Source organism: Paramormyrops kingsleyae, chromosome 16 (assembly GCF_048594095.1).
Source record: "Paramormyrops kingsleyae isolate MSU_618 chromosome 16, PKINGS_0.4, whole genome shotgun sequence".
Taxonomy (NCBI): Eukaryota; Metazoa; Chordata; class Actinopteri; order Osteoglossiformes; family Mormyridae; genus Paramormyrops; species Paramormyrops kingsleyae.
In genome coordinates, this window is record NC_132812.1 from 14,596,547 (window position 1) to 14,620,658 (window position 24,112).

General features: G+C 34.7%; 4 protein-coding genes across 5 annotated transcripts; all 4 read right to left on the bottom strand.

The window, feature by feature from the left end:
• Nucleotides 1-3,926: 3,926 nt before the first annotated feature.
• Nucleotides 3,927-5,781, bottom strand: hoxd9a (homeobox D9a). The gene is made up of 2 exons (XM_023801676.2): nucleotides 5,092-5,781; nucleotides 3,927-4,803 (listed from the first exon to the last, which is right to left on the bottom strand). Exons 1-2 carry the CDS (start codon nucleotides 5,639-5,641, stop codon nucleotides 4,559-4,561), a joined length of 795 nt encoding a protein of 264 aa, XP_023657444.1. The 5' UTR covers nucleotides 5,642-5,781; the 3' UTR covers nucleotides 3,927-4,558.
• Nucleotides 5,782-7,735: 1,954 nt separating this feature from the next.
• Nucleotides 7,736-10,681, bottom strand: hoxd10a (homeobox D10a). Its single transcript, XM_023801764.2, has 2 exons — nucleotides 9,563-10,681; nucleotides 7,736-8,699 (listed from the first exon to the last, which is right to left on the bottom strand). Exons 1-2 carry the CDS (start codon nucleotides 10,290-10,292, stop codon nucleotides 8,425-8,427), a joined length of 1,005 nt encoding a protein of 334 aa, XP_023657532.1. The 5' UTR covers nucleotides 10,293-10,681; the 3' UTR covers nucleotides 7,736-8,424.
• A 4,304-nt stretch (nucleotides 10,682-14,985) lies between these two features.
• hoxd11a (homeobox D11a) lies at nucleotides 14,986-18,246 on the bottom strand. 2 transcript variants are annotated; one of them, XM_023801767.2, is made up of 2 exons: nucleotides 16,293-18,246; nucleotides 14,986-15,757 (listed from the first exon to the last, which is right to left on the bottom strand). In XM_023801767.2, exons 1-2 carry the CDS (start codon nucleotides 16,891-16,893, stop codon nucleotides 15,525-15,527), a joined length of 834 nt encoding a protein of 277 aa, XP_023657535.1. In that variant the 5' UTR covers nucleotides 16,894-18,246; the 3' UTR covers nucleotides 14,986-15,524. The 2 variants fall into 2 exon arrangements, with proteins under 2 accessions (XP_023657535.1, XP_023657534.1); XM_023801766.2 differs by having other exon boundaries at nucleotides 16,287-18,246.
• A 2,834-nt stretch (nucleotides 18,247-21,080) lies between these two features.
• Nucleotides 21,081-22,527, bottom strand: hoxd12a (homeobox D12a). Its single transcript, XM_023801768.2, has 2 exons — nucleotides 21,915-22,527; nucleotides 21,081-21,703 (listed from the first exon to the last, which is right to left on the bottom strand). The coding sequence occupies exons 1-2, from the start codon at nucleotides 22,480-22,482 to the stop codon at nucleotides 21,465-21,467; spliced, it is 807 nt and encodes a 268-aa protein (XP_023657536.1). The 5' UTR covers nucleotides 22,483-22,527; the 3' UTR covers nucleotides 21,081-21,464.
• Between the last annotated feature and the right edge of the window lie 1,585 nt (nucleotides 22,528-24,112).

Sequence of the window (24,112 nt, forward strand, 5' to 3'; positions counted from 1 at the left end):
TCGTTCTGGTGAAGAACATAACTAAAATACGCAGGGTTCGACTTTTGCCTCTGACAGACAGGGAAACAACATCAAAGCTCTGAAACCCTGAACTGAACTGTTGACTTCACACTTCCATACTACTTATGGCAAAACACTAGTCATGAGAAAGAAGGCAGAAAGGACGAGGTTCAGGCGCTTTAACGGTGGAATGCGGTGTAAAAATCGCTTGGGAAATAGGGAAAAGGGCCATGAAGACGTTAGCCTCTCGCACATGACCAGTGGCATCCAATGACAGGCGATAGTGGCTCGTAAAAAGGACCATTACGAAGTTGTAAATTGTCTTCTAACAAAAAGGAATTTAGACTGCTGCAGCAGTTGTGTTCTGTTTTTTTTCCGCATAATGACGGAAGATATTCGCTTTTTGAAGAAAATCTTAGTAGATAATATTAAAAAACGAAATCGATAACTGCATCTAAAATATTATGCTATTATGTTTAATTTCACACAAGTAATATATAAGAAGCCTATATCAAAACTGTACAAATACATAAGATACCTGTAGAACAATAATTCAAATAATGTGCAGGAAAAAAAAAACACGGAACGTAGCCTATTCCATTACTTTTTAAAAAATACTCTCGACTTATTTTGGTTGAAACGTGTTCAAGATATCGACTAATGCCTACAATTTGATTTAGAGTTTTCTTTCAATTTAGAAAAAAATGTTGAAAACCTACATTGAAATTTTTGAGATATTGCAGGGAAAAAAGGATTCATTTAGACTGGCGTCCTGCACACTGTTGGCATGATGTTGAGAAAATAATACATATCCACATGTTAGCATACTAAACTCTTTTAAAGATGGATATCATTCATTTGTTCATTAATTATCCTGTTCTATTACCAGAAATTTGGTTAAAACATACGCACGACATATAGACCCTACCAAATAATTGGGAAACATTATATATATATAAAATTTGTTTCTGCTTTTCTTGCTACACAGACATACACACACACACGTATGTTCGTGTGTGTGTGTGCGATTATTAGGATTAGAGTTTGTAACTCCTATAGGCGAATTTAAGCAGTTCTATTACAACCAACTCTAAGTGATATATCTAAGCGAAAACTCCATGTGTGTGTGTGTGTGTGTTTCTGTATATAAAGCTTCATAGCAAAAACATGGGTTTGCGGGTACTCAAGAGATTACCTTGGAAATGATCTTTGTTACGCCAATAACGAAAAAATGTCCGTGGTCCGGCCCTTCTTTAATATTAGAATTAGAGTCTTTTACTCCTATTGGCGAATTTAAGCAGTTTTATTGCAACCAACTCTAAGTGATATATCTAAGCGAAAATTCCATTTTAACTCTATTCATATGTGGCCATCTGACTTTGGGGATTTTTGTCACCCAGCGGCCTGTCTGTGCTCGTGTTTTCTATTAGTAAGCTCAGCAAATGTGGGATTTTGCTGCATGTGCAATGCATCCCAGAGATAAAAGACAAAATTACACATAAAGCGAATTCTGATTTGATTTTCTTTTTCTTTTTTTTTTTTAGATTTTCTGTAGAATAATACAAATAACAGATAATCGAAGTTTATATTGGAGATATTTTTGTTAAGGAACAAAACGCGCGTCTGTGAGAGTGAATGGCCATGAATGACGTCCCACACATTCCTTGAAATTAACCATAAAACCATAAGGGAAGGAATAACCGCGGTGACGACGAAGGCATTTTGAAAAGATCAGTCTATGACTGAAAAATGATTGCTAAACCCCGTGTGGACTTTCGGGATATGAAAAAAAATGTGGGGAAAATAACAGCTAAATATGCTGAATATGACTAGATTTTATCCGCGGAAGTAATGGCCGCGTAAACAGAAATAGTTAAAAATGTTTTGTTCTATAGTAAGTGCTCTTATTTATTATTATTATGATGATTATTATTATTATTATTATTATTATTATTATTATTATTAGTAGTAGTAGTAGGAGTAGTAGCATGGAATACATTCTAATAATAATGACAATAACAATCTACGCCAGACACCTATCAAACACATACATACAAAATCCTAAAAATACTCCTGTTAATAATAATAAGAATTATTATTATAATAATTATTATTATTGTGTTTTTTTCAATTCCGATATTTCGTCAAATAATTTTCGATGTTTACATTTTTGCGTTTGCGGCGGAAACATATATTCTGATTTTATAATAATCAAAAAACAAAAAATGCAAATATACTTTAATTGTTCGAGATGGATGATTCAAAAGCTAAAAATTTAAATTACTGATATTTACGGTAGATCTATGCAAGTCAATATCCGATGATATAGGCTACTGCTGCCAGTGTCTCGAAAAACCGCGGCTACCGAAACTTACGTCACATCTCTATACATGTGCTGGTTTTTAGTTTAAATTACAATCTGCCATGCAAAAAATCAATTCGAGCGAAAAATAAACAGCAAAATCAAACAAACCCAACAACAGAAAGAGAAAAATTAAAAACATGCAGTTCAATGGTACGACCTGCAGACGTTCTTCAGTAGAACAACAGTGCCCTCTAGTGGCTACATGATTAATTACTATAGCACCGCTCAACTTCAATGGAACCAGTCCGGATATCCAGTTTTCTCCCAGACCAGTGTTACTATCTCAATATATAATAACAGAGCATAAATATTTACATTTTAACAATTTTTGAGTTACACATTAGACTTTATATCTGTTTCCAAATGTAGGTATGCATTTTTGAGATATATTTAAATTTAACCTTAAAGAACTTTTCGTTTCTAAGAATTTAAGAACTTTTCGTTTCTAAAAATGGATGTTAAAACATTTTAACATATTTTATGTAAAAGTACATTATACAATTTAAGATGAGAATGGAAAGTATGTTAGCTGAGGTATAAGGGAAATAAAACGATTTCGATCGTTTCAGTTCTGAATGAATAGAAAGGTCGGGATGCATAAATGCGAATTCCTGTGTATTTCGGGAACTGATTCCTGCTTCGAAGTGCGAACAGATAATTTATCGACCAGACACCTAGTAACAAAAGTGTCTACATTTTAGCTTGTCACCCACAGACAAAACACCCAAATAAAATAGTTTCAAAGACGAGTACAATTACAACCCTCCTCCATAAAGCCATTTAGACCAGACGTCTAGCCAATCTCTATGGCTTTATTGGGCCCAGTTTCTTCCTGCTTTAAAGTAATTCTAGGTAAAGGTTTGCCAATAAACCGGGATCAGAGCAACACCTTTCCCCAATCATAAACAATTTATTAGTACCATATCACTCAACAAAACACTACTAAATAAACGCGGGTAAATTGTTGACCGGTTCCTTAGACCAGTTGCCCAATAGGGCTATATCAAATCGCAATTTGCTAAAATATAAAATGTAATATAACATCCCAAGTTACAAAGGTACGCATGTTCAGGTCGTTGCATGCTTAGTAGCAAAATACAATTTGTAAAACGTTTAGAAACACTATTAACTTGTGAAATATTACATAAAGAGCATTTATCTAAGTTTCATGCTGAAATATTTCGGTTTAGAGCGTTTTTCATCCTCCCACAGTTTATACCGATATATCCTCGATGTGAAAGTCATATTTTTTTAACAAAAATGAAGAAGGTGAAACCACGAAGTACACGTAGGGGTATTCGCAGAATGAGAACTGAAGGGTAACTAAGCTACTGCACTAAGTACTACAGACAATGTTTTTCTAAGTAAGATTAAATTGATGCATATTGTGACTTAATCTGAGTAATGAGGCATATGTTTTACATTTACTTAATAAACTGCAGGCCAACAAATTTCAACTCATGGTTGCATTACCTTGCTTTGTCCCTGATTCAGGTATATAAGAGCATTAAACACAACATTATGTCATCAAGAGACATTAAATAAAATAGACTCTTACCCGTTGCCAGAAATGTAAATTTTATAAGGTATTGGACATTATCCTACATATAATTAATAAAAAATTATATTTAGACATTGCATCTATGCATTTTCACAGGCCTGTTATACATACCCAGTTCGAAATTCTTAATGCAATATCCACCCAAGAAAATTCACATATATACGCTTTGTGTTAGCTTTTCATCTTTGTAATTTAGAAAACAACACGTTTATTATTCTTTTCTGAATATGTACATACTGATTTTGCGCATGTTCAAGAAATAACTATTACAACCGTTATAGGCTACACATAGCTGCAACCGTTACCATACAATTAAGCACATTTCCCAGGTAATTATAAACTAACTTATATATTAAGTATTTTCGTGATCGGATAACAACTGGATTCGCAGTTACAGTGTAGGATTAATTTAGACTCAAAATTTATTTTTGTTGAAAAGCAAGAAAACACAAATGTAGACAATTTAACCGTTCCATTAATTCTACGAACAATTTAACAGAGAAACTAAACAGTCATATCTGATACACAAACTTCTATGAAAGTTTAATTCTAACACATTACTTGTCACCATATACACACCTAAGAGAGAAAGACTTTAGAGTTCAGTTCTTGTCCTTTCATTCCAGCGTAAGTCATTGTTGATCCTTATTACCCCTCTCTCTTGTCATCTTTTTCATTTTCATTCTTCTGTTCTGGAACCAGATCTTCACCTGCCTTTCAGTTAAATTAAGAATTCTAGCGACTTCGTAGCGACGATCCCTTGTCAGGTACATATTATATAGGAATTCTTTTTCCAGTTCTAGTGTTTGAAATTTCGTGTACGGACATCGCTTCTTTCTTGTTGAGCGAGCATGAATCCAGTTAGCAGCCGGGTTGCCTGGAATAGAATAATGGTAACTTTTAAAACTCAAAAACACGTAAGCACAACTAAAAAGCTTAACAGATTACGTGAAACTCACAGACTTCAGTATAAGTGTAGGATCGGCAAGTGTAATAATGTAATATTTGCAATTAGCACACAAATTGCAGTTGTGAAGATAGTTCATTCGAACTAGCTATAGTAAGACTCTGGACATTTTTATTGCTTAGTAAAACCCCCAGTTTTACACACACTGCTCGCACAGTTTCTGGGGCTGTAAATCAAGGAGCAATTTCTTTTACTTACTTGGGTCAAGTTGCTGCTGTTTCTCTTCTCTGGGCTCGCTTTGACTCGAAATATCGCTGCCAGCTGGTTCTTTAGTTGCATTGTCTTTACTGTCTGGTACCGCTCCACAAACATATTCAGGCACTATCGGAGTCTGTGCCTCGAAAGTAGAGCACTCAGTCCTTTTCGACGGTAAACTTTCAGGCTTCGTCCCGTAATGCCGACTGCTTGAATGGAATCCAGAAAAAGACACAGAGTTCGATATAGGGTCTATCCATGAGCGAACGTATCTGTTATCTGCCGCTGTAAGGTGGGACTGTGGCACGTATGGATGGTAAATTCCCGACACTGCGGCCGTGGACGGTGGGTGAACCGAGGACCAAGACGTAGGGAAGACGGCAGACTTTGGTGCATAACTGCAGGAAGAAAAATCAGCATTATCCCCTACACCTGATGGCCTTGAGGTCGTGGCGTGCGAGCCCTGGACAAAGCGAGCTCCGTACACATCATCTGCTTCGTGTCCAATTATGGAGTCCACATAATAATTACTAATTGTACTACTGGTCGACATTTTTGGATCCCTTCGTAGTCATATAAAAGGTTACACTGTTACAGATACCTTCTCTCTGAACAATCATAGTATTTTTGCTGGCTTCATCTTCAGCTATTGGTTGCATGAATCACGTGACCATATTTACCAATAAAGTGAGTAAATCAATCCGCATATAACGGTATTTTAAATTTCGACATATTATCACTAACGCGAACCGTACTTTATTTAACTGTATATGACGCCTTTAATAAGTAAAGTAGTTGCTAGATCTACTTGTTTAAACAAACATTACAGCAAAGGGCGGCCCGGGACTATTTCTTTACGTCGGCTAGAAAAAAACACCCATTTATTTCATAACCACCCCTCTGCATTGATGCTTTGGCAAATTATTTCAAATGTGTGTAAAATCTTACAAGAAATCGCCGTGATATGTCGCGCACTCGACTCTTGTAAAATATTTTTATAGGCTCGTCAGTTGTAACTCCTCGTAAAATGTTCGTAATAACATGCTATAAAATGAAGAATACGGTTTTTAACGGATTTGCGAATAACTTTTTTTCTGCTGTTTGTTCCATAGTCATCCGATCACGTTTGTTCAGGTATTGTTGTATATGTGGCCTAAGAAGTAATCTTTGTGTACTGATTGTATTTATTAGGAAGCACGTCATAATGTTTTTATGTCTATCAATAAATTTTTTATGAGGTGCATTTGATTATACATTAATGTGCCCTTAATAAAAACGGACTCTTGCAGTTACTAAGTGTCTGCACAAAGATGTTCAATAGTTTTTCTTCTGGAAATTTTTTTTTAAGGCCTGATACCAAAGGTTTACCATGCAGTGCAAAACATACAAGAAATATTTTTCCATATTGACAATTCCTATACGCGTTACTCTGGCCAAAAGATTAGGGTATATATATTACATTGTCCGTGTATGTGTGGAAACGGTTTTATAAATATGTAAATTGCGTACGAGTTGATTATTCTGCACCATTTTTGTGCATATTGTTACCCAGGGTGTTCGTTACCAGATACTAAATTATCTACATGAACATTTGGTGAGAAACTACATCGAAATTTAAAAAAGAAATCAAGTCTCTAAATGGTAATACCTACCACAGTAAATCTATATTTTGTTTTGTTTTTTTTTCCTGCACAACATAACTACAAATAACGCAAATATGTAACATTTTATAAACGATACCTCTGAACGCCAGAAAGTCTAGATTTCCGCTGTACAAGCATATATAAACACATAGACGGTAACATAAATATAAGTGCATATAAGCTAAAAACTTAACCAAAAATATTTTTATCCATCCGTTTCCAGAAAAGCAGCTTATTTAACTTGTAGGCAGCTTATGCGTCAGGCCTACTGTGTGATAAATATCAATTGTGTGTCTTTGTGTCAATATATTTATATATCTATAAACATGTAATTTTTACAGAAATGTAATTTACCTGCATTTGTGGTTTATTCGTTTGCACCACGCGTGGTTTAAAGTAAGGAATGATCAAGTTCGAATGCTGAATGAAGAGCCGGTCTTTTGTACACTTAAACATGCGTAGTGGTGCATACATTATTATATATATACTAAAATGTAAGTAAAATATTTATTAACATCAGATGTAACGTCATCGCTTTTTGCTAAGTAATATACATCCACTTTTCACAATTATACTTCACATCCTGCGCAAAGTAATGAAAACTGCGTATATCAGTATCAAACGTAAGATACCGTGGTGTGTCCTCAGTCATCTGGAATTCCACTTGATAAACTTGATAAGCGTGACTGATTAAAGAAAATGTGAAGATTTTATTAACATATAGGAAACAGGCACCAAAGCTTGTATAGCATAAAAGATAACGTTAATAATAATATAAATAACAATTAGGTACAGTTTCCTCTGTAAAACTAAGGACTCGAATATATAGCGAAAAAATTCATTAATTTTCTATGAACACGTAGGGTATTGGATAAAATTGCGGCTAATATTTGTTTATTACATATTATATATTACAGTATAGTATAATACTTATAGTATATTTACTATATGTTGTGTGTCTACGTGAAATTACGATTATTTCAAAGACAACACACATGGTTACTTGTTATATGGTATTTAGAAATGTCGGCATTATTTTGTGAAGGTTACATTTTGTATTTGGTGAATTTGTAAGTGTTTTGGTGTTTACATCGGTAATGGTATTATTGTTACATTTTTAATTTGAATAATCCAACTGATTTACATCAGTACAAATGATCAGCATGTAGACAGACTTTAATTTATTGCAGGGTACATGCCACAAAACATGCATTGAAGTTACACCCATATATTAACGATATTTAGCACAGATATATACAGCAACTTGCAACTTCGACTAGATAAAATTGAAACATTATAGCTATTCTTACCAACGAATATTCCTCATGATAATTGCCAGCAGTAAATGTGCTTTCATATTCAGTATTATAATAGTCTTCAACTAATTTCAATCAGTAGGTGTCTAGTACGAAGATGCCTTTGTCATGAAAAATAACAAACACTCCCTTAGTGGGAATCTGAAATCTTTAATAATTTAAGACGTATGTAAGACAGTTACCCTGTGAAACATATTTAAAGTACACAACGTGTCACTTGTATATACCACCAAAAAAGTAATAACTAAACACGAAGTAGCAAATACAAGTCACAGTATCTGAACGTGGAACATAAAAGATGGCTAATTGACCCCAGCAAATAGTTCACATGAGAAAAGGTAAACGGTGGAAAGAGCAGAAATGCATTGGGCAGACGCTCACGAAAACGTAAGATTTGAGGTAAGTTCCCGAATTCGATTCTCTCTGCTCATCTTTTTCAGCTTCATCCTGCGGTTCTGAAACCAAATCTTGACTTGTCTGTCGGTAAGGTTGACACTTTTACTGATCTCTAGACGGCGCTCTCGAGTCAGGTACATATTAAATAAAAATTCCTTTTCTAATTCCAGGGTCTGGTGCTTTGTGTAAGGACATCTCTTTTTTCTTCCACTTTTTGCAGTTAACCAGTTGCTTGTTGGGGGGTCGTTTTTGCATTCTGAAAAAGATGACAAAATAAACAAACTTAGTAAATGCTGGAGAACACAGTGTTGTTTCCGTGAGATAAGTACAATTACGTGAGCATTCCAGCAATTTCAGCAATCCATTTTAACCACCAAAATAGCGGATTGTGATAGAAATACATTTTAAAAGCAAACTTTTTTTATTTATAATCAAACATGCCATATTTCTACATATACACAACTGAATACAACAGCCATTGCTTTGTATTATTAAATTGCATAGATATACATTAAGATTAAACCCGACAACGATTTTCATTCCCCCAGTTTACTTTACCTTTTCGGGAATGTTTGCAAAAAAATCATCCGTAATCATTGACAGCACTGCTTCCAATATTGTTCATTGTTACAAAAAAAGAGAAAACCGTCCCTAACGCACAGAGAATCCCAGTCATTTAACCAGAAAAGCAAAGTAAACAATATAAAATGTGTAAAAATATTTATTAAAATCATCCAGATAGAAAAAATCAGCCAGATAAAGCTAGATAATAAAATAACACCGAACAATAACAGGACAGCATGCACGTGAAGTAACTACAGTGACGCTGAAGAGCATTAAAAAGAACATATTAAACCTAACATAGCATTTTGACATAATAAAAAAACAAAATTACATCTTTAAACGAATAACATTTAAAAAAAAAAAAAAAACACTCACATCTGCATCCCGTAGTCTAAAAAGACAACACTGTTTCCTGTGGAAGCATTTTACTGTAACTTGAGTAAGACTCTCATTAAACATTACGACTTTAGGGTTGTTTGTGTTTTATACTGGTTTTTATGGTGGTGGGGCGTTCGTATAACACCACGACAGGATTCATCCCTTTATTGTACCCACCTTTCGCTTCCGTCTGTGCCAATTCGGGGCTTGAGGCTGACGCTTCAGAGAAGGAATTTTTCTCCTCTTGCACACTCGCGTTTGGATCCGGGCTTCCCGCTGGTGTAGGTGTCTTGATCGCGTCTCGATTAGTCGGAATTTCTATTATTTTCTTCTCCGCCTCGGGAACCGTAGACAGCTGCGATTTTGGAATAACTCTGTTTAGTTGCAGGATGGTGTTCGGGCTCGTTTCGTGATTAAAGTCTTGGTTTTTCCCAGATGCATAGGTTTGACTCAGTCTGAAATAGCCCGGAACCGGGATTTCGGAACCATCGACAGAACAAGGTTCAGGAACAAGATTAGAATAAGTGGGGATTTCGGACGAGCTGACCTTTGCTCTTTTGTCGGAGTACATACAGCAATTACTTTCTTCTTTAATGCTTTGTGAAAAAGTACAAGAGGACATCTGGATGGAAGTGTGCTCTATTCTGCACGGTCTATCCGGATCTGCCCAATTGTCAATTTGAGGTATATACGAATGGGCATTCATGCCCATGTTTTGGTGGCTAAGTTCTCCCCTTTTACCGAGAGACGGCAGAAGTCCACAGGTCTGCATCCCATAAGTTCCCATTTCTGCACTGGATGGCATGTACATGTTGCTGCTGGAGTAAAGGCTATCGGTCCTGCAAGCATTGATCAAAGAGTCTACTAAAAAAGTATTGGCGGCGGGAGAGCTGTTGGGAAAGGACATTTTGGAAATGTGTTAAAGAAGAGAGAGATGTCCTCTATAGGCTGACATATCTAGCAAAACAATCCCGTGCAGCTCAGGATGCCGCTCAGCCACCACATGACAACCACACCAATGAAATTTGAAAATGGCCTTGAGATGCAGCCTCTTTTCTTGTCACGTGGACGCTCGAGCACTTCGGAGGGTTTGTCAAATGTGGTCAACAGCGACATCTAGAACAAGGACTTGAAATTGATTCCAAGACAACAACTTAAAAGGCATTTAACACGTCTTCTCACTCTTCCGAAGAAGCACAAACCACAACCAATATAAAAATGTGCAAATGGTTTCTTGAACTATTTTGAAGACCGATTTACCTGGGGCATCGTTTTTTAATTTAAAAAATGTTTTTGTTTGTAAAGCTAATTCCAAGTTCAAGATGAAATATGTTTATTAGACTTCACTATTAAAATTACTTTTAACATAACATATTGCTTTTGTTGATGAAGCATTTGATGTATTTAAAGTGCTAAGGCATATAAATGCTCACGCAGTATTGTATATGAAAACAGGAAACTAATTGCTGAGGTGTTCAAGAATTTGAAATTGAACTCTTTTGCAATATAAGTCCATTTCACACTGTTCCTTGAACTTCGACATTTTGGGTATAATTCCTGGAATAATATACATTTTGTTTTATAGGCTAAGTAAAAGCATTTTTGCCTGCCACAGTCGGAGTATCAAAGGTTGTTTAATTTATGAATGTATATTAAGGAGAATCAGGGCGATCAATATATTTCTCATCTGCATTCGAGAGCTTTCTGGTAATTTTCCTGCTCCCGAGGCTTTTCTGAGAATTATACTCCTAGTTAAAGCAGGTGTTCAGCTATTTTATTAAGATATCGATTGTGGCTTTGTAAAAGATAGGATGCGCACATTTTAATTTGTAAGATATTGGCAGTATTATGAATTGTTAGAAAGCGGCGTTTGGTCAGGTTTTATTTTAAAAATTAAATTAATGAAATGGGTGCATTAACGTGCGCAAATACATAGCATTCACAACCTTATATCGCCATGAAACCTGAAAACAGATTGAAAGGCATGCAGTACAATATTGGTTTACAATATGATACAATGCTATTTGAATAGCCCTCTTTGTGATCGATGGAAAGCACAAAAATAAACAAAACAATATCCATTCGGACACGAGCCTATAATTCTCAAACGCATTCTTTTGTTCTGAAAAACTGTACCGGTACACTTCTATTTTAGGCCGTTCACATTTTCCCATAGCAGTAATTCTTTTCCACAGTTTTATAATACAAGGGTTTAATATTTTTGCATTGTGCCATTTTTATATTTAATTGTAAATGAATGTCATTTCGAAACTGAATTTGAAGTGATACCAGCAAATAGTAGCATAGGTGGAATGACCTATGTTTTGACACGATCACCATGCCTGCAATACTGGAAAATCTTGTTCAACACAACAGACAGTGGGTTTAAGTCCCTCCGAACTGACTCCAAGATGGGAGTATTTTTATTGCTCGTTCTCACAGCATTTAACTTCCTATAGTAGCTTTTGAACTGAGAATTCGCAAACAAAGAAAATACCTTAATACGAGACTTCATAAGGAACAAAAATGTTAATCCGGGTAGCCCTGCCACGATAACTGTAACTAAGTCTAGGTAATAACTAATAGTGTTTTTGTGGCATATATCTGTTCGTCTAAAAAAAACCTGACATAAATACTCATATAATGGATATTTTCCGTGCGAGCATTCATGGTGCATCATATATTGTTCAAATTATTTAAATAATATCAAACGCAATGGAAGGTCGTGGCGGCACAATAATGATAAAATACACAAACAACACAAACCTATGAAAAACACAACACAAAATATATAATACATCCTTGTCATCATTTTATCAATGGTATTAACAGCAACAGTTGTAGAGTAACATGATAAAATGAAGATCTTGAGTATAGAAATGTTTTATGCTATTTTTGTACCTTCAACTTCTCATTGTTATTTATGTAAACTCTGCTCATTGTTATTTTTGGCGTTGCAATAGGCTAGTGCATTAAAAGTAACATTTCTTTCCTGTATTTTGTGTAGGCACACCAGGACAATTTCAAAAAGCAGGAATCCTGTGTTATTAAAACAAGCATTTTTATCGCTGAAGGAATATTGGATTTACAATTTGCATTTTAATTTTTAGCAATTTAATATATTTAATTCCAGCGGATTAGCAAGTAAGTCTTAAAAAGAAAACTGCACTTATATTATGATTTGATGCTAAAGTACACATACAAACGCTATCTCATTTTCATTTGTTTTCAACTAACATATTACATAAATAGATTTGTTTTTAAAAAATCTTTTATTCTTTATATTTGAAACATCCTAAAATATTGCCCAGTTGCTTCATGGTTTTCGTTTGTAAATCAGATTCTTGGGATAATATTTCTTTGTACCAAACAACGACTTTGCTGACTTGAGTACCTTCAGTTTTGCAAAGCAGACGCGCGTATGTTGTAGCTCACAACAAACATATCTCACGTATAAACCTGTTTACTTCTTATTCCGCTGGATAACATTATTAAAACAGCAAAAGACGTTATACGTTTTCCCTCCAAGCTAAAAACATTTCAGCTTGACGTAGTTGTACATCATTTTGCCTAACTCGTGTATAAGAAAACATTTTCCTGCTATTTACCAAACTAAGAAATGTGTATTCACCTATTTTAACACGCACGTATATACACAATTCAAGTAATTCAATAAATTCTTTCTGTTTAATGATTTAAATAAGATTCCGGATAATAAAATTAAATGACGAAATAACTGGAAATATTGAAATGCCAATTACTGCCGGTCTCCTTACTCAAATCATTCATAATTTTCAACCGCCTATTATCCAACCTTAACTGGTTCCAAAGAACGCACATGCATGTAACAACAACAATAATAACGACGGCAATAATAATAATGGAGTGGTCATAGTTAGAATTCATAAAACTGAGCGATTACATATGTTGCAATAACGCCATCCTGTGGTTATTATCAGAAATTACAAAAATAACGGAATTTCTGTGTATATCCAAATGTTATGTATCCACGTTTAAGTCTACAAATTCAAATGGCATCCAGTAGTCAATCAGTTCAACAGACTAATATAGACTGTTATGAAAAACAGCCCAGCATAACTTATTTTTAACTGAATATATGTTTAAAAGCGAATATTGGGTTTTAAATGGCGATTTCAATTCGTCAGTAGTAAAACGTAGGCCTACATAAGAAATTACACATACAGTAATATATAGATTATATATTGCATATATTGCACTTTGAAATATGTGATATATTTTACTTGGCGTGTACTTAAAGCCGAAATCATACGTTATTACTTTGATATTTGAATGTCACTAAAGAAAGACTTGGACGTGTCGGAAATAAAATACACACAAAAAAAAACAATTGAAGTATACTTGAAAATATTAAGAAATGTAACATTTTCTTTATTTTTATGCTGATTTCAAGCATCAGGCTACACATGCGACCAACGACAAGGGTCATTACAAATGGTTGTAACATAGCGGTAAGCACGGCCCCATTCTTGGAGAGAAAACAATTGATTACTCCTATTTAATTATTTTGATATAACAAACTAAAAACCATAAGGTTTTAAAATGGTGTTTATCACTGCGGAGTAATCAACAAATCCCATCAGCGGATCAGGAGGTGTAAAAAAAATTGCGATTATATAAATTACATGCTAACATAGACTCGCATAAGAGCAAAGTAAAAATAATTCATTTAAATTCTTCCTTGTTAAACTGGGGTTTGTTTAACAAAAGAAATTTATCATAATGGTAAACTATGCGCTTTTTGAATTCTAGGAAACCGACTGCCTTGCAGCCATGTTGCAGCGCCAGTGCTGCAGTGCAGATATTTTTCAGAAGGCGCCCTTTTGTTAAGAGAACAGCCAAAAGGCGCCTAAACGAATCTAAAAGGGTTAAAGGGGACGACCTTGACGTTATGGAAGTTCAAAGGCAAAATGGAATATATTTTTAAATATATGAAATTTTGAACAATCATTTGGTTAGGCGTCTGTTCTGGCTAATATCAGGATTAGCATTATACGTATTTGCATATAATACTCGTGCAGACAGTGTTTTTTGTTTGGACGCCTTCTTTTTTCTGTATGAAATACAGTATGAGTATGTTCTTATTTTATCTTATTTTAGCGCAAATCTGGAGAGACTAAAAGCCGAAATAGCCCCCAATTTAGACTATGCCAATGTTTATTGTTTTGTCTGGATCGTTAAAGCTAGTGTAAACTATATCAAATTGCGCAACATAAAGAAAACAAAGTACTAAGTAGCTGTGCTTTTAAGGTAAATGTGTCCAGCTTGACAACCAAACGCAATTGTTTTGCACTTTGAAAAATTTAGCAATTTAGTAGACTGCGCTGTTATCGTTTTAATCTAAGTCGTTTTCACACAACTATTGTCTCAAACAAAAATAATTTATTTTTGTCAAGCCCCAAACTATTAACCTTCAATTAAGCTCCACCAAATACTACAAAATGTTATCAAATTCTTTCTTTTGCTGGGAAAAGCACATACATGAGTATAATGTTGTACATTAACTATTGAGTTGTGTCACATTTGAAATAATTAAAAAAAAACTACTTATGGGGAAAGGATTTGCAATATTCTGGTTTTATTTAATAGTTTCGTACATCACATGCGTCTAAGAAATAAATGCATACATTAGACTGTTATAAAATTACATATTGATTACTGTAATCAAATTTTTGTTGCTTACTGCAATGTTGTTTATGAACCATTATAATGAACGCAATAAAACATAAATAGAACATAATAAGTATACATCAATTACATTTAAGTAGCATTCACAATCTAAATAACATAAGAGCGAACACGAAGATTGTCAAAATTTCCTTGTCGTTCTTGTTTTATCGAACGATTCACGTTAATTAGGAAACACACAACATTAAATAGCCTAATGTGAATAAGAATCCATAGATTTTCGAGGTAAACGTTACTTTTGATAATAATACAAGAATTGCATAGTTTAAAAAATTCAATTTATCCTTATTTCTTCTGGTGCCCCGTGTAGCTGCGTGATGGAGAAAAGATTCTGTGCCCGAAAAGTCCGGAAACCTTAAGCCATTCCATCATGGAGGCCACGGAATGTTCTACACGATCTAAAATCAAAATGTCAGAATAATGGATTCCCAGTGAAATATTGAAGCCGATCCCTGTTTAGCTTTTTCTCTTTCATTCTTCGGTTTTGAAACCAAATTTTCACTTGCCGATCTGTTAGGTTTAACATCCTTGACAACTGCAAACGCTTCTCTTTGTTTATATACACGTTGAAAAAGAATTCTCGTTCAAGTTCTCGTATCTGGTATTTAGTGTAGGGACACCTCTTTTTTCTTGACTTTGAAGAACCTAAAAAACATAATAACAAGTTATCCCTCATAAACATATCTATATTGAGCACATTATGTTACCTGAATTATTTAATATTTAGATTTTTCTACGAACGTACACTTGAATTTACAGTTAATTCCATTCTTATATAAGCAGCCGAGTACAAGTTATACAGCAGGACTGGTTACACATTAACGGGTTATTGCAGGATTTTTTTGTTCTTTTCAAGAACACATTTCTGTTACAATTGTTCCGCAAAGTAACAATTGCGGATAGAGTTGCTTTATACATTACGTGGCACGATTTCCCCGTAAAATAATCTATAAATTCCATACAAATTCTTAAAAGCGAATTTGACTCTTATAACCAATCAGTAGTAATCCTAAAACCCACCTAAACTGTCCTGCCGTCGTAAACAGTTTTACAGCAGCAAAGCAAGTCTTATAGGGTATATAAAATCCTTTGCATGCTTATAAAGCCGCACATAAAATCAAACCGACAAAGTAGTGGACTTGTACTCTAACCCCCATTTAATGTTTGGTCTTACTCGCACCGTTGCTCTTCTCTTCTGTGCAGTTGGAGGAAGAAGATTCTTCATCTATGTTTTCGTTTGGTTGTTGTTTCTCCTGCGACGACGTCTCTGAGGACAACTGACTGGGCGCAGCATCTCCGGGGAGACTTGATTCTGTCTTTTCCTTTGAGGGTTCGGAGTTGGCTCTCTCGGCATTATTGTTAGTGTCAAAAAACTGGTCAAATCCTTGAGGAAGAACTCCATTTCTGCCAACGCTGGTGTAAAAACTGCACGGCGCGTTCGAGCCATTATGATGGCCATACATGGAATCGTTTTTAAATATCATGTCCGTCCTGCTAGATGACTGAATTAGATCTCGGTGCATTATGTCGTCGGTCGAATAGTACGATGCATAACTGCTCCGATAATGCCATTTGTGATCCATGCCATAATCTCTGAAAGCAACTTCTCCGACAGGCTGGACCTGAGCAATGTTTGAAGTATACGGAAAATTTACTTGACACGAAGTCGTCTGAGGTAAAAATGATGTGACAGATGAAAAATCAGGTGCTGATACATAATACGTACAATTCGGCAAATACATATTCGACGCGCAGTTGCTGCGATCGTCATACTCCGTCATGACTTCTTTTGCGTTTGAAAGCAGCTATATGCAGCGTCGGTGTGTTAAACTTCGTCCATCTACTGCACTACAGGCATGTGGACAGGATCCGCGTGGGGGAAAAATCGGAAACGTAGGCTGACGTGCAATTCATCTTGATCGATTCTTGAGGCAATTGTGTCATGTGATCCGGTAACGAAATTACCATATATCAATATCAGTCATTAAGACCGATATAGAGAAATTCATAGGTGAGAGCAGAAGTCAGTTCATTGGTTGCTTGCGTCATGCGGATATCCAAATGTAAATCTTACATTTACACCAACGAATTAGTAGACAGTAAACAGTCCTTGAAATATTAAATCATGCTGCTTCAAAAACGAATACGAGTGACAATGCCACACATGAAAATTAAACGTATTATAGTTTTTTATAAGACGTTAATTTTAACAATAACACGGTGTGTATGTAGTTTAATTGGGATTTATACGTTTAAAAGTACTATATCTTCGACAGCCTACATATATGCTTATTTAGTGTTTGCATTTTTTACAGCATTAAATTGTAGCGCGCAAGCATCTAAAACAACAGAAGAATAAATTTCGTAATATGCCATTTACAGAAAACGTAAACTTTTAATTTAAAAAATAACCAAAACCACTTCAGGCTGAATTGAACTAAACAAAACATTTCAATAAAGATATACTCGATTAAAACGATATGGTAAATCTTTGCATTACACAAACTTCATAAAAAAAGCATTCATAAACGCCAATCAGGGCCTCGGACACACGGCCAAATATAGCAATTTTTCAAACCAGATTTACTTTATTTGATTGTTAATCTGTGCATAGAATTGTGGTAAATGTATAATTTTACGGAATAAGGAAAGTAAACAGAAATCGTCATTTTAATGCCGAAAGAAAAGGAAGGAATCACTGTAATTGACGGATGTTTTGTAATGTTATTTCCGCTTCTCGATTTAGATTTCAGACGAATGTTTTCAGTCATTTTTGGGTCTTTCTTCATAGTAATTACACTGATCTATATAAACTAAAGCTTAATGATAAAATGGGGAAGTTAGCAAGGTTATTGAAGCAATTCAATGAAAATAACATACGCACATTAAAATAACACATGAAGAAGAAGCAAAATCAGGAAAAAAAAGAAATCACAGCACACTGTTACGGAATACAATATAGACTCGAATGTTTTTTAAGTTAGCGAATGCTTTTGAGTATACCAAATTTCTCCGCTGCGTAACTATTTTATAATGCTTACTGAAATCCTGCAATCCCCCGTCATAAATAGCTTATATTGTAATTTGTAAATTCATTACAAAATGGAGAGCAACACTAATGAAGAAAAGAATGCTACATTACCCTGGAAAGATATATGTAAAAACTCCAAATCGGATTGGTTTGGTCAAGTTTTTCTGACTTCTTCTTAGGTCCATAGGTAGTAATTAGAAGTCAGATAACAAGAAGAATCAATGGATCACGGAAAGATTCACACTGCCAAGTACAAAACAGATCTTCTGGCTTTGAACGTTGTCTAACAACGCTCACCCAGCCGTCCCCAATAAGCGCCAGCAGTCGGATCATTTTATTGCACAGACAAAAGGAAGCGTTCTAGTTTAAGTGTAGGCTATAGTGAGTAATTTGGGTGGTGGTGGGGTGTGTGTATGCGTGTCTGTGTGTGTCTTTCGGGGGGTTATTGTCTTTAAACAACTAAACAGCGTTTGAAATCTTATTGCAAGACCCAATGGTTCAAATTTCAGATATTATCATTGCGGTATTTCAAATAGATCACCTTTAATCTCGTAATTGTACATAAGCTTAAAATGTATAACTTAACATGGGATTTTTAAAAGAAATTAATCTTTTACTAAAGGATGAAAACGTTTGGGCATTTTTGTGCAACACTTGGCTAGACTCGATGAAGGTCTGGTAACACATTACGTCTTATTAGCCTGTAAGTTAATATTAACCTCGTCCTAGTCTATTCAGTCTACTCAGAAACATAATCCTCACAACATAGAAATTAACTTTTAAAAATATTACCAATGGGTGCATTTTTAGCACGGATGGATAATTAATGATGAATTTCAAATAACCGAATTATCTTTGTTTTATTTGTCAGTGAATATTATGAATTTGTCCTTCTTCAGCTTTCGTGTTTTGCTTATATTTAGGAAAAGCCTACACAACAATTAACTAAAGGACACTTTCACGTGTTTTTCAGTCGATAATACAATTTCAAAATTCACGATAAAATTTACTGGACATCAGGGCATTTCGTTAAGTAAATTGTGGAACTAAAGAATATTTATAAGCACACACGCTGGGTCCTGTTTTTTGTGTTTAAAATTATTTTTAAAATATGAGTGCATGTTCTTCAAAACAGTATGTTACGCTCATTTAAAGTGTTTTACATTTGGCTTGAATAAAAGAAAAATCTGGGAAAAGTGTATATTTTAAAATTGTCATGGTAGGAAAGGTATACTAACTTGACCTTAACTTTGCAATTGCGCCCCCAGTATCTAGAGAGTATAAAAAGACGCCGTCAGAGACTCACCGTTGGACGGGGCGGCTGATGAAGCGGCGCCGTATTCTTCGTTTGTGTGTTTAAACACCACGACCAAATCAAAATGAATTTGTTGTTAAAATAATATCTCGTTCTGCACTTTTTAACTAATGCATTTATTTCTTAGATAATTTAATTGTGTATATACTATTTTCAAACAACCCCACGCATATGGGTATTATTTGTTAAACTAACCTAGATTTACAGATATTGTATGTTACATTATCAACTCAAAAGAATATTTGTAAATATCCTGTTGAGTGTTGTAATATCAGAAATGTGGCGTCAGGAGGAAATATTTGTTTTGAACTATGGCTCGTACGGAAAATACATTTTATGAAATGCCTAAGAGTTGTGTACGTTTTCCGCTTTTCAATGGGCTACTTCATTTTTGTTATAAATTGCTTTAAAGAACATGACTTTAAATAAGAGAGAAGGTTTTTTAAAAAAAATAAAATAAAATAATAATAATCATAATATATAAAAATAAATACATGAATCTATAATAATCATTGTCTGTACGCCTAGGCACCAGGTTAATTGAAATACAGCTCCTGCTTATGATCATGTAAAAAATGCTGCATTTTCAAAAAAATATTGTATTTCCCTTTCAAATGTAGAATTCTCTTTACGCATAAGAACGCAACGATACTAAGAACCATAGAATAAACACAACGATAATGTAAAATCAAGACTTCCAGCAGTATTCGTGAGAAAAAGAACCACATTTACACACATTAAAACAGAAGTTCTTTCAATTTTAGTTTTATTTTACAACTAAATAAATATAGAGATATAACCGAAAAACAAAACATACTGTACACAAACACAATGGATTAAAATCAATCCTCCATAGTTAATGCATTAATAATTAATTTATATTAATACTATCATATTTATTCCTCAAATGATACTTAATAAGTCTATCTTAATTTTGATCTTAAATGAGTTGACCTCAAATATCCTTGGTTGCTAGATTAGCCAACACATTTTGGAGCATGTTAATATCGATCTATCGGTAAAATGTTAATGGTTAAATGGTAATAGCGTGTAAATATTTCCATTATGCGTTTTATGCATAAATTTAGTCTAAATTACACCAGCTTATTCACAATAAAATACATTATATTTATATATGTATATGTGAATTGTATCTTATGTACTTACATTAGACATGCAATTACAGTTCTGAAATAGTTTTTAAACCCCTGTATTTCACCTGCCATCCGTCGTTTCAATTCACATGGTGTATTAATATACTTTCTTACTGATATCTCTTACGAAAAATCGCATACATCAGCAAATGTAATGCTGGTGCGTGTGCGCGTGTGTATACACGTGTGTGCGCGCGCGTGTGAGCTGGTGTGTATTAATTATCATAATAATCATGTGCGATAAGGGCTACAAATGGGAATCTTATCTATAAGACCCCCGTTTTAGTCTTGATCCTACCTAATTATTAATCGTTTATACGTTTATATCCTTAGTGTTGTGGGTGCAAATCTGAAATATCGATGCAAAGAAAGATACTGGAGATTTTCCAATAAACCTCCAAGATCCCTAATACAATCCCCTGAGAGAACAATGCGGCCATAATTAAAGAGAACTGAATAGATAGGTACTCCATGACAGCCCTTTATTAATGCACGAATACACAAATCGGCATTTGATATCGAAAGGTGATTTGCTGGGTGAAACAGTTGATGTGAAACGTTCTTTCCATTTCTTGGCCTGCTTCTACTAAACAATGGTGCATAGTCTATACTTTGTAATATATTTCGGTGATATCAATAGCACACTCGCAGATGTCCAGGAAATACTTAGAAGTACATCTTAGGTGTCTTCTTTATTCATTATTAATGTAAACATTGCAATGTCAAATTGAAGAACATGAGGCTTTGAGAACAGCAATTAGCAAGGAGAGACACGATGATGAGATGTAATGCAGCCTTGTAAAGTTATGACCGTCTACATAAAAACCTTGGTCTCTGCGCCAAGATAACCGCTCAGTAAATGGGAAATGCATGTTCGCGCATCAACAGTCTTTTCTTTTTCATCCTTCGGTTTTGAAACCAAATTTTAACTTGTTGGTCACTCAAGTCCAGCCTGTCGGAAAGTTCTTTTCTTTTCTGTCTGTTTATGAATTCGTTCATTAGAAACTCGTTCTCAAGTTCTGCAATCTGTTGCTTGGCGTACGGCTTCCGTTTCTTTTTGGTCCTCACTTGTGAAGAACACCAAACAGCACCTGAAAAAAAGAAAACAAAATAATAAAATAACCCTGTCCTTCCACGCAAGCAATATATCATGTTCTCTCTATTTTATACCTCTTCCCGTTCCTGAAAACCACAGTAGAGAGAATTCCAATGTGTTCAGACATAAATATGTGCATAAGTCACATTTTACGATTATGAATATAACATATAACGTGGAAGATGTAGAAGACTGACGTCGCATACCATCAGTGAGGGATGCCCTAACACAGGGGCCACTTAAGTTTTGCTGCACTGTGACATTTGAGTTGACCGGTTCCTTGAAGCCCGCGATATTTGCTTGATTGCTGGAATTCTGTTCCAGTTGTGCAGTGGAGGATTGTGACTGTCCTTCCATATTACAAAAGTTATATTTGGCAGCACAAGCAGGGTGAATAATTCCGTGTTCACTGCCTGAAGACGGTCCATGTCTGACTGATTCCTCTGGTTTATGATTGGCATCTTGAAGACTGAAGTACTTAATAGCTTCTTCCAGTGGACCCTTATTATGAGTGTTGGGATTGGTACTTAGAGACACTGAAGTTGCCAGAAAGGGTTGACTGAAGCTACTGAACGTGCGGCTTTGTGGTGGAGATGAGCACGGATTTGGGGAAGTCCACGGGGTTGAGCACACCTCTCTTCTGCCGTACGAAATGTGATTTAGTTCGGAGGACTGAACCCCGTTACTCCGTAAATTGGGAAAATAAAAATCCTGTGTGGAAAAATTCAAGAGGGATCCAACAAAGCCAGAACTTAGAAAATTTCTGTCACACATTTCCAAGCAGATAAGAGATACAATTCTTACAACCCTTTTAGCTTCCTTCAAGAATAAGAAGGAGGCGATTTCTGATTTGTTAACGTTCGTCACGTGACATACAAAATACGTTATCGAGCCCCCCCTCTCACACCATAGGGTGGTGTCCTGAAGAACATCCTCTAGAGAAACCTCAACGTAAGCATATTCCAGAAAATCTCGTTATCGTCGTTGCTGGTGCCTCGGCGGAAATTGTCGTGTAAGCAAAATGATATGGTAACGTAAATAGCAATTCTATAGTGCTTAGTCTATTCATAGGCCTAGTAAAACTGAAATAAAACCCAAACCAGTCCACGATTATGTCTTCTCATGTACTGACTTAATTATATATTGAATAAAAACAGCAGCAAAACAATAGCTCTTGTTTTTATTGATTGACACTAAGATTATTATTATTGTTTTAATATTAATAATAAGAATCGACAACTTTTGCAACGTGCTCATAGGGGCCTAATTCTGCTCGTGTTTGCATACTAGCACAATACACTTTGCCAGTTTTTGGGAATACTACAATAAATAACTGACTCAGTTTAATTTTACAATTTATTACGTCATTAATTACTAAAATATGAATAGATTATTATTCAAATACAAGATTCAAGCTGATGTTTGGAAAACATTTCGCTGAAATCGAATTTAAAGTATGTAGGTTTGTAATACAAAAATAGTTTTGTAATATGGAAGGACAGTCACAATCCTCCATTGCATATCTGTAGCACAATTCCCGGAATCAAGCAAAAATCTTTCAAAGACACAATTACCAATAATGATTATGCATGTGTGTTTGGGAAAAGACACAGCAATGTAAATATTGCGGGCACTTGTTTCCACCGTGTGTACGCTTATAACATAACCCCTTTTTAATTTAAGACTACAAAACCGCTGAAATAATTTGTCATAAAGTTCGCTGTAAAATTCCGCTAGAAAGTTGAAATATACCTAGATCACGTAATTTCACAAACTACTAATTTGTTTCTGACCAAATACAGAAAATGATAAGATAGACTGATAGAACATGAAAACAAGAGGTGTTCATTTTTATTCAGAGAAATGGAATGTAGTCCAGGGAATCATTCATAAAATTATACAAGTTTAATTTCATATGTGTCGTTGACTTGTGTAAAACAATATAATATTGACACATTCCATTAAACTTCCGAAAATTAGAAAATTTAAAACAAACTATACGTCTACGTACATATTGTGCTATTTTATAATAATAAACAACAGCGTGATCAGTATCATCGTCTTTATAATCAATAACAACAACAATAATAATTAATAGCTTTTTCATTGTGCTCATAATTATGCTCATATTTGCAAATACTAATACACTACACTTCGTATCCACTTTGTTAAACGGACCAACATCAATAATTATACGCAGTGACTTTTTAAATTATTAAATCATACATTGTTACATTACTAATTGTTAAAATACAGATTGGTCATTATTGATTAAATAAAACATTATGACTCGTGTTTGGAAAATATTTCGTTGAAACTGTAAAGTAAAAACTTTACAAGAAGTATGCTTTTTCGATTTGTACAAACTTTATGTGTGTGTTTGTGTGTGTGTGTGTGTGTGTAT